The sequence below is a fragment of the Belonocnema kinseyi genome, chromosome 6, assembly GCF_010883055.1.
Source record: "Belonocnema kinseyi isolate 2016_QV_RU_SX_M_011 chromosome 6, B_treatae_v1, whole genome shotgun sequence".
Classification (NCBI taxonomy): Eukaryota; Metazoa; Arthropoda; class Insecta; order Hymenoptera; family Cynipidae; genus Belonocnema; species Belonocnema kinseyi.
The window spans coordinates 57,044,514-57,055,907 of NC_046662.1; the positions used below are offsets into that span (position 1 = coordinate 57,044,514).

General features: G+C 25.3%; 1 protein-coding gene and 1 long non-coding RNA gene across 2 annotated transcripts in view; one reads left to right on the top strand and one right to left on the bottom strand.

The window, feature by feature from the left end:
- Positions 1 to 5,541, bottom strand: part of LOC117175010 — a 28,778-nt gene extending 23,237 nt beyond the window's left edge. The window contains exon 1 of the long non-coding RNA XR_004467416.1: positions 5,145 to 5,541. This is a non-coding gene — a long non-coding RNA (uncharacterized LOC117175010). The remainder of the gene's footprint in view (positions 1 to 5,144) is intronic.
- Positions 5,542 to 5,819: 278 nt separating this feature from the next.
- Positions 5,820 to 10,543, top strand: LOC117174389 (odorant receptor 22c-like). The gene is made up of 4 exons (XM_033363478.1): positions 5,820 to 5,894; positions 9,331 to 9,342; positions 9,763 to 10,036; positions 10,179 to 10,543. The coding sequence occupies exons 1-4, from the start codon at positions 5,871 to 5,873 to the stop codon at positions 10,523 to 10,525; spliced, it is 657 nt and encodes a 218-aa protein (XP_033219369.1). The 5' UTR covers positions 5,820 to 5,870; the 3' UTR covers positions 10,526 to 10,543.
- The last annotated feature ends 851 nt before the right edge of the window (positions 10,544 to 11,394 follow it).

Genomic DNA, 11,394 nt, shown 5'->3' on the forward strand with positions numbered 1-11,394 from the left:
AATATTTTCAACCAAATAGTTAAATTTTCAACTAAAAAAATAAATTTGCAAGCTAATGAAAACCTAATTTTAAAAAATAGGTGGAATTTAAAAAAAAAATGATTTTTTACCAAAAAAATTAATTTTTCACCAACCAGATTAATTTTCCACTAACAGAGATAAATGTTCCTTAAAATGCATTAATTTTTAAACAAATGGTTTGTAATTGAACTAAAAATGGCCAATTTTGAGCTAAAAATTTATTAGTTAAATATTCTTTTAATTAATTTTCAACACAAAATATGAATTTTCACAAAAATAGTTAAATTTTCAGCCCAAGAATGGAGGAATTAAAAAAATTTCTTACTATTTAAAAGATTATTGTGTACTCTAAAAAGTATCAAGGAGTTGATTGAGATATCAAAGAATTTTAGCAAATTTGTAGCAGAAAAATGTATCCAATTACTTGAAATATTACAAAATATTAAATGAGGTAAAGCAATTACAAATAAGTTAAATTTCAACTTGTTTGATGATAAAAAATTTCCGAAAATTTATAAAATAATATTTGAATTCTTTGAAACTTCTAAATATCCTAAACATCTTTTTAAAATACTCAGATAAAATGATTGATTAATTAATTAAGGACAAAACGATTACTAACATTTATTATTATTATGAAGTCTCTCAGTTGACAATACGTAATTTTAAAATATTCAAAATTTTAGTTGTTAATTCTTCATTTCCAAGTCTACATTTTTTATGTTAAAAATGTTTAAATTCAGTTTCAAAAACTAAAATAATTAAAAATCAAGATGATTTAAAATATTTATATATATATAACGTCTTATGTTGATTAGATGCAAATATAAAGTAATTCATTATTTTAAAAATAGAACTGTATTTCAAGTACTAAAAATTGAACAATAATGTATGTAACAAGACGATTCTAAAACTGTTAAAAATTAAACAATTCAGAGATTTTAAGTTTAAAAATCGAAATATTTCAGTTCGAAAGTCTTGTTGATTAAACAAATGCAAGTCTATTCGAAACTTTATGAACCATTTTTAATTCAAAAATAATTCGGGATTAATAGATTCATGGTTAAACGCTTAAACACGATTTTATATCGTATACATATATTGTTTCAATCTAAAAATGGCCATTTTTTACCAAGAAAATTTGAAAGTTATTAATTTTAAAAGAAGAAAGATTTTTTTAATATCGCGCAACATTTAAATATTTATTTGACATGAGCAACTATAAATCATATATTTAAAAAATATTTTTAAAAAATTAAAATTTAAGTCTACTGAATTTAAAAGTAGATTTTGAAAAAAAAGCTTTTGACTTTCTAAATAAAATTGGGAGGTTCCGGAAGCCTAATGAAGTTTAATGTATTTCCCATAAGAAAAACAAGGTGTTTGTAAAGTTTATTCAAAATCGTCAATATTAGGTGAATCGAGTTGAAACTCAACATTTCTTTTCACAATTAGCCATAATATACGAATGAAAAATTACTTCTAAAATTTCACCCACATAATTATCTTTTATATGGTCCCAAAAAAACCTCATATATGAAAAATTGATTTTCATGAGTTTTTATCGCTAATTATAATTTCTTCAGTATTTTAAAAACAAACATTGTTTTTAACACAGAGCTTATTACTTTTTATCAATACTTAGAAGTCTAAATAAATATTTTCATCAATTTATTGTTGCTTGTAATAATTTTATCGGAGAATATAGTTACAAATTTGCGTTTTTTTCGACTTTTGCAGACTTTTTTCAAATTTCAGTTTTATAAATAAAATTTAATATAAATAAGTGCTTCAACCATTCATTGCTATTTATAATGATATTCTCTCAGAACAATTGTTGAAAGTTTCAGTTTTTTTAAATTTTCCATTTTTTATTCCACTTTTGTAGTAGAGTGAGTTTATAATTAATTGATGTTATGAAATATATTTTCGTGAATGTTTTATTATTATTTTTAGCGACAATTTTCGTTAAAAAATGCTAAAAATTTACAGCTTTTTCTCAAATATTAATTAATTCACGAAACATGCCATTTATTTCCTGCGAATCTGTAATATTTCTACACTTTTTCTAATTGTATGGTTCATTCGAAATAATTTTGCTATTTAAATAATAAAGTTTCAGCCATTATTTTCGGACTAATTGAGTTTTTTCCTATTTTCAAGTTTTCTTCATTAATACCTTAAAAATTTCACGAAATATCTCTAAAAACGTTTCACACGACATTTCAAATAGTAGAAACCTTGTAAATTGAACGATTTAAAACTGAACACATTTTTGATTGGAATGGTAAGATTCAAAATTTTTTGGATCCGAAGTTTTATTATTTGGTCATAATCATCATCATCAAAAAATATGGAAACTTATTTTGGACTGTTTATAATAATTTAAAAAAAGTTATAAACATGGAAAACATGAAAAATAGAAGAGTTTAATAAAAACGACGCGATCAAAAAATATTAAGGTCATATTGCTGACAAATAGTAATCCGATTATTTGCACAAAGTTAAGATAAATAAAAAAATTTTTAATCGTAATGAGCCAATGGGCTATAAATTAATTATGTGTATTCAGGGTCGTCATGCGCTATTTTTTAACGGAATACTGTTCTGGATTTTCAAAATTTTTTACGGTCTTACATTTTTATAATTTCCCATAAATTGTTTGATAAATTTAAATGAATTGTTGAAACAATTTTTATAACAATTAAAGAAGACAGTTCATGAAGAATAAAAAACATTGTTGATGATAGGTGTGGGCTTTGCGACAGTCTCAGTGGAAATGATGAATTTGGTTTCCCTGAACATTGAATTTTCGAAATATATAATTTATAAACTTTCAACCAAAAAATTAAATGGTTAAACTTTGAGATAGAAAAATAAATTCTCAACAATAAAAATATATAATTTTTGAACTTTCTTCTTAAAAATTAATTTAATGTCCAAAACGACGAATTTTTAACATAATTCAAGAATTCTGAACCAAAAAAGAAGAATTTTTAATGAAATTCAAGAATTCTCAACCACAAAGTTGAATTATTAAAACAGAAAACAATTTAATTTTTGAGAAAGTAGTTCAACTTTAAAAGCTAGTGAATAACTTTGTAACCAAAAACATGAATTTTTAAACAAAAAGATTATTTCTTTATCGACAAAAAACAAAACCAAAATATTCATTTTCTATAGGAAAAAAAAAACGAATTTTCAACAAAATCCAAGAATTCTCAACCAAAAAGATGAATTTTGGGACAAAAAGATTAATTTAGTACCAAAAAACCATTTTTTAATCCAATTTAAGCCTTATAAACCAAATAATTGACTTTTCAACTAAAAAGATAAATTTTTTACAATAAGATTATTTTACTACCAAAAATGATGAATTTTGAACAAAATTTAAGAATTCGGAACAAAAATATGAATTTCCCACTAAAAACGAAAATTTTTGAACAAAAAGATTGATTTACTACCAAAAAAAACAACAAAATTTTTTAGTAAAATTCAAGAATTCTCAACCAAAGAGTTTAATCTTCAACTAAAAACATAAACTAAAAAATAAAAATTCTACCGAAAAAAAGGAATGTTTAACAAACTTCAAGAATTCGGAACCAAAAAGTTGAATTTTCAACATGAAAAGGTGAATTTCGAAAGAAAAAGATTAATTTACTACCAGAAAAGGCAGTTTTAAATAAAATTCAAGAATTCTCAACCAAAAAGTTAAATTTTTAAAAAAGAAAAAATTTTTAATTTTTAACGAAGTAGTTAAACTTTGAAACACATTTATTTAATTTTTGAACAAAAAGATAAATTTGTAAACAAAAGATTAATTTACTACAGAAAAAAATACAAATTTTTAACAAAATTCAAGAATTCTCTACATAAAAGTTGAATCAACTAAAAATAATGAATTTTTAAACAAAAACATTAATATACTACCAAAAAAGTAGAATTTTCAATCAAATTCAAGAATCCTCAACCAAAAAGTTGAATTCTTGAGAGAGAATTAAAAAAATTTCAAACAAATCAGTTCAAGTTTAAAACCAAGCCGTTAAATTGTTAATCAAAAAGTTGAATTTTTAAATAAAACGATTAATTTTCTACCAGAAAAAAAATGAATTTTGAAACAAATTCAAGAATTCTCAATAAAAAAGATGAATTTTTAGACAAAAACATTAATTTACTACAAAAAAAAAACGAATTTCTAAGAAAATTCTAGAATTTTAAATTAAAAAGTTTAGTTTTCAACAAAAAAGAAATTTTTTTACAACAAAAAGAATTATTTGCCACCAGAAAAGACAAATGAATAATAAAATTTAAGAATTCTCAAATAAAAAGTTGAATTTTTAAACAAAAAGATTAATTTACTGCCAAGAAAGATCATTCTCAATCAAATTCAAGACTTCTCAACCAAAAAGCTAAATTTTCATTAGGAAAAAAGATTTTGCAAACAAAATAATTAATATAGTACCAAAAAAGACTTATAGATTATGTCTACATAAGACCTAAGATTAATAAAATTCAAGAATTCTCAACCACAAATTTGAATTTTTAAACAAAAAGATTAATTTACTAAGAAAAATACAATTTTTAATAAAATTCAAGAACTCTCAACCAAAAAGATTAATCTTCAACTAAAAACATATATTTTTAAACAAAAACTTTAATTTTTTACCAAAAACATTCACGTTAATTTGAATAGACCCCCCCCCCCCTGACCTAACCGTGACTATCCGTGGGTTTTGTTTGACTCCTCCCCCCATTGTAACGTAGTTTATGGACAATTCCTTATTTAAATTAAATTATTCATTTTACATACATTCGTTGGATATTGTAGTAAAGTTTTATTTAAATTCTGAAAAAAACTATTATTCTAGTTTTTTACCCAGAAAATTTTTTTTCGACAAATAGAGGTCGAAAAATAGAAACAGTTTTTTTTTAAACCCTAGCATTTTTGGCAAAAAAGGTTGCCAAACTGAAGTTCAAAATAAAAATAAATTGTTTAATTCTACCACTCAAATCCTGTAAAAACTTGAACTCGAACTAAAATGCTTTTAAAATTCAAGACCGAAAATTATTAATTTTCTTTGCTGTATTGGAAAACTAAACCCAAACAATGTTGATTGACTTACCGAAATTTTGGGTAATCTATGGTGAAATATCGAAGCCGATTTGATGTGAAGGCATCATGAAACAAACAAAATCACCTTGACAACAAATTTCGAAATTTTAGTTTTCATAGATTTATGCAAAATCGATGTTTCATGCAAAAAATTTCTTTGCGTGTCGTTTACTAATTAAAAAATAGTTTGAAGAATAAAAAAGTTTTTATAAATTGAAGAAAACAACATTCTCCATGTCATAAGTACAAAGCTCTCTCAAAATTAAAAAAAAACAGACATTTCTCTAAAACGTGTTTTTAACAAAGAGTAGAATAATGTGCTCGTACCGATAGACAGTCTACATTATTTTTTTCCTGCACACTCTTTCCTTCATTCATCGCCATTTTTCGATTCATTATATCTGCATAGACTTTGCGTTTTAGCCCATTTATTATGCAACCATAAGAGCGGAATAAATTGCAGGGAAGCGCAGGTATTATGAATAAAAAAAATGGCATGTTTGAGTGTAGCAAAAAATAGAAAATTCGACGAAAGCTTATAAATAATTATATGTGCGCAATGAAGTAAGATTATCTAGCAAGTGGGCGCACTTAGGATGCTTTTCTGTTAAGCATGGTGAGCACTGAGCCTGATTGGAACCAAGACTCGTCTTATGGACTTAAACTTTATAAATGGATCGCTTGGCCCCTTGGAATTTGGCCATTTGGATGCGAAAGTACTTTTTCCATTCTTCGTATGATTATTGCTGTGATAACCCAGGTTTGAAAAAATAATTTTAAATTTAAAAAAAATAACATAGATACGAGCAAATGCTTAGTGTTAGTCAAATATTTTAAGTGGATGTCAAAATTGTTTTATTTTGTATTTCAGTATAATAATATACGTTAATTATAATAGATAATAATCAGCGTATTAAATAATTTATCAACTTGCAGGTATGAGAAATATATTTTCAAACAATATTTTTAAACAAATTTCAGTATTCTTTTTCAGAATACTTGAGAATATATCAGATTTATTTTGGCATAATTGGGAATATGTGTGAATATGAGATAATATTTCGAAATATTGGGAAATATTTCAAAATATGTATATTTTTTAAATCAAAGAATATTTTTACAATTATTTGCCCTCGACACTTGCACTTTTTTTTATTTTACACATAAAATAACTTCAAACAAGTACTGAAATTATTATTTACAGTAAGCATCTGTACAACGAAAACTTTACAAATTATAAGCTCTTAGGTCCTTTGGAACCTAAAAAAGGTTTTAGGATCAGGTACCAGAAAAGTTGAAAAAAAATTTATTTGAAAATTTAGTATTTTTGAAACTAATAAAAATAATTCAATTTTCCTTTTTGAGTGTGAGAGGATTTTTAATTTTTTAAATTCGCAAAGAAATATACTATATTCGTACAAAGGGAGGAAACTTCCACAAAAATTTCTCGATACATTGTTTGATATTTATAGATGAATTTTTAAACAAATAATTGAATTTTCAACGGAATTGTTGGATTTACAACGAGATAGTTTAGTTTTTAAGAGGAAAAGACGAATTTTCTAGAAGACAGTTGAATTCTCAATCTAAACTGACAAACTTTCAAAGAAATAATTACATTTTTCCAAAGTGGTTGATATTTTAACCAAAAAATATTTGTATTTTAAATAAAAAAACAGTATAATTAATAAAAAAGGTGAATTTTCAACGAAAAATGTCATAAATGATATTTCAAACAAAAAATATATATTTATTTTTACATTATTAAGGCTGGTTTCATAAAAAAAAGAAAAATATCCAACAAAAGAATGCAATTACCAGCAAAATAATTAAATTTTTAACAAATAATTTACACTTTTCACCAAATAATTACATTTGGAAGCAAATAGATGATATTTCAAACGAAAAATATTCTAATTTTAAATAAAAGGAGTCGCAATAAACAAAAAGAAAAATTTTCAACTAAAAATTGAATGGATGATATTTCAACCAAAGGATATATTTATTTTTAATTACAAAATTGTAGATTCAACCACGAAACATGTTTTTTGTTAATAAACGAGTTCAATTAGAAAGAAAATAATTCTATTTTCAAAAAAAGGCAAAATTGCAAACAAATAATTACATTTTAATAAAATAGTTGATATTTCAATCAGGAAAATATTCTGATTTCAAATAAAAAACAGACGAATTAACTGAAAAGATGAATTTATAACGAAAAATGTAATGGGTGATATTTCAACTAAAACATAATTTATTTTTAATTTAAAAAAAGAAGGATTTAACCAAAAAAGGATAAATTTTTAACAAAAGAGTTTAATTATTAACAAAATTATTAATTTCTTCACAAAAAATGTAAACTTTCAACCAAATAATTACATTTTTAATAAAATATTTGATAATTCAGACAGAGAAAATATGTTTCTTTCAAATAAAAAAACAGTATAATCAAACAAACAGATGCATTTTGAACGAAAAATGTGATGGTTGATATTTCAGCCATAACATATATTTATTTCTAATTGAAAACAAATTCAACTAAAAAAGACACATTTTTAACAATAAAGTTCAATTATCAACATATGAATCAAATTTTCAACATAAGATATAAAATTTCAACTAAATAAATACATTTTTCACAACACAGTTTATATTTCGACCAACAAAATAATTTAGTTTTAAAAAAGTCGAATTAAACAAAAAGATGAATTTTCAACTAAAAATGTAATAGTTAAAATTTCAACACAAAACAGGAAAAATTTTTCACTAAACATAGAAGAACGATTTGAACCAAATTGCTTAATTTTCAAAACAAAAATGCGAATTATATTAGAATTTTCAATTCAGAGTATATGTTTTTGAACGACAGGTTAACTTTTAACGAAGAAGTTAGTTTTTTAAAATAAAAACTATCAGTACTCAACCAAAATTAGAATAATTAAATTCAAAGTCAAAAAATTAGATTTCAACACAAAAAACGAATTTTTAACAAAATACATATATGTACATTTTTACCAAATTGTTAAATTTTTAACTAAAAGCAATATATTTTTAACCAATAATGAAAAAGCTACATTTTTTCGGGCAATATGAAACCAAAAATGTAATATTAGACTTTTAAATAAAGAAAAATTAATTTTTAACGAAAAGGAATTAGATTTTCTTATTGAATTCAAATAAATCAGTTCGAAATTAAGCGAAAAAACGAAAGAAAAAGTGAAAATTTTCCAAAAACCAGTGGAAAAATTTTTTTAAAGCAGTTGAAAAGTGGGTAATAGGGGGAAAAGTGTGAAGTCTAAATTTACATTTTTTGCTTGCTCAAAAATCAACGTGGCCAAAGGCGTGATTCAGAGTAGACAACCAAAAAAGGGTATAACAAATGGGCGTGCACAAAAATAGGCGTGGCAAAAGGCGTGGTCGAAAATTAATGCTGACAGACTGGGAGTGGTTTGGGAAAATAGGCATGGGCAAGAGGCTTGATCAGAGAAAGTGGGCGTGGCAATTATGAGTTATTAAAAGAACCATACATATTTAAATTAAATTTTCAACCAGGAAAACTAATTTTCTACTGAACATACGAATTAACAACAAAATGCATAAAAATATTTTGTACTAATTTCTTAAAGTTTTACCTAAAAATGATAAATTTTTAACCAATAATTAAATAGTTCAATTTCTAGTTCAGAAAACTAATTTTGTACGAAAAAAAAACAACAAATTTTCAAACAAAAAAGAAGAAATGTAGAAATGGCAACATGTAACCAATAATATGAAGGTACGTTTTCAAATGAGAAATTATTTACCTTTCAATGAAAAAGAATTAGATTTTTTTATTGGTTTTTATTAATTCAGCTCGCATTAGAACGATAAAATGATAAAAGTGGAAATATACCAAAAAACAGCTTTGGTTGCTTAAAAATCCACGTGGCCAAAGGTAGGGTTGAGGGTCGAAAATCGTAAAAGGACACGACGAATGAGCGTCACCTAAAATAGGCGTGGAAAAGGCGTGTTAAAAATGGGCGTGGTCTGGGATGCAGGAGTGGTTAGGGAAAATAGGTGTGGTAAAGAGGCATACTCAGAGAAAGTAGGCGTGGCAATGATAAGTTATTAAACAGTCATACATATTTATAAATGAGATATTCGTATTATACACAAATTAATGGAACAAATCTCATTAATTAAATTTTCTTCTTTAGATTAACTTGGTGGTGAGTTTATTAATTGACATATGCCAGGATTGCAGTACAATAAATTTGAAAATAGACCTCATAGGAACTTTATCATGTGCTGTAATGTGCCTCTTAAAAATAGTCATGCTTAGAATCCATCATAGCAAAATGTACCTTGTCATATCTTCAGCAATTAAAGATTGGGTATCAAATGAAAATGAAAATTCATATAAAATCATGAGATCTTACGCTCATACAGGCAGATCTGTCTACATTGGGCAAATGTCTGTTGCATGCTTTGTCACAACAACTATAATTACTGCAAATCTGCCACTTTTGTTGGCTGATCAATCCAAATTTGAAAATGTCAGTCTGCCTCAAAATCCACTTCCACTGCCAATGAATTGCGTTTATAAAAATATGTCGTTGACGACTAATAAATGGGTTTATGCCCTCCAGAGTGTTCAGCTGATATACACCACAATTGGAAATTGTGGTACTGATGTTTTCTTCTTTGGACTCGCTATGCATACCTGTGGACAATTTGAAATTTTAAGAAATGACCTGACTGAATTCGGGATGATTGGTGATGGAATTCAACTTCGTAGAAGTCTTCATATTTTAATTAAGAGACACAAGCATCTTATTAATCTGTCTCAACAACTTGATGATTCTTTCAATGGAATTCTTCTCATGCAGCTCTTTCTCAGCTCATTGGTTATCGTCGTTTTAGGTCTTTATTATTGAATGATTATTATTCGCATAAGCTGTATTTCAAATTTTAGTCATTTTTATGAAAATGATCTCAGAAAGCTAATACTTAATTTTTTTAAATTATTATTAAAACACTTATTTATGCTTTATCTAATTTACAGGAATCCAGATAATTATTGGCGTAAAAGCAGGCAACACTTTAGTGTTTCTAAGGCTGCTGTTTTCATTCGTTGTTCTGATGGTGCAACTTTTTCTTTACTGTTACGCTGGGGATTATTTATCAACATCAAACGAAATTTTGGTAGATTCAATCTACAAGTGCCCGTGGTATAATTTAACAAAAAATTTAGAGAAGGACTTACTTTTTATGATGATGAGGGCTAGAGTGAAATTTTATATAACTGCTGGGAAATTTTATAGCATGGACATCGAAAATTTCAAAAATGTTTTTAAGGCTTCCATGTCCTATATTTCTGTACTACTAGTAATGCTAAATTTAGACGAATGACCCAAGGTAAAACGGTGTTCCTCCATTGGTTTAAATCACTGTATTTTTACAATTTCCTCCATTATTGGGAATAAAAATCCACTATCGAAAATAATAGCCAATACTAAGTTAATATAATTGAATGGAAAATAAATTTTAAAAGGAATAAATATTTTTAGCATAAGAATCTTTTTATTTTATGCCTGTTCAATTTTCGATCTTCATTAGATTTTGATACCAATACATAATTTAATGATAAAGTTTTCCTAACATTTATTTTAAACATAAACAATTGAATTGCTTTGTTCTATAAATAAACAAAGAGCGAAAATGAGACATTTTTTAATCATTACTTTTTATATTCACATAAATAACTTAATTAATCCCATTCGCGATGAAAATGAATGTCGAAGTATCATAAATGATATAAATAATCAACAGGGTATCGAATCTGATTGTTATAAAGAAATTAAAATAATAAACTATCAACATCGTTGAAGTTTTGCTTGCAAAGTATATTTGAAAGTAATACGATCATATATTTGACTGTAAAAGTTTGTTACCTGTTATAATTTTGTTTATTTCATAAACAAATTATATAAAAAGTGCATATCTTAGGCATTTATTAACCAAAAGTAATCGTTTTTTTTTTGTAGTATCTTTAAATTATATTAGTGGTAATACCTAGTGAGAACTATTAGTCATGCCTTATTATTTGTTAATTTTATCAACAAAATTTATAAAAAAATGCAAGGTCTCGTCATTTATAGAGAGAAAGTGATCGCATTTTTCTCTCATCGTCTTCAAATTACACAAGTAGGGACGTTTAATTACGGCGACTGGCCATTCAAAATTATTTGTTTATGTTTTTAACCATTTTTATAAACAAA

What these genes read in the sequence shown, in the direction of transcription:
- LOC117174389 (XM_033363478.1), top strand. Translation starts at nt 5,871, where the DNA reads ATGATTATTGCTGTGATAACCCAG. An exon ending in ATTGGTTATCGTCGTTTTAG is followed by an intron (nt 10,037 to 10,178) that starts GTCTTTATTATT and finishes TCTAATTTACAG; the next exon opens with GAATCCAGATAATTATTGGC.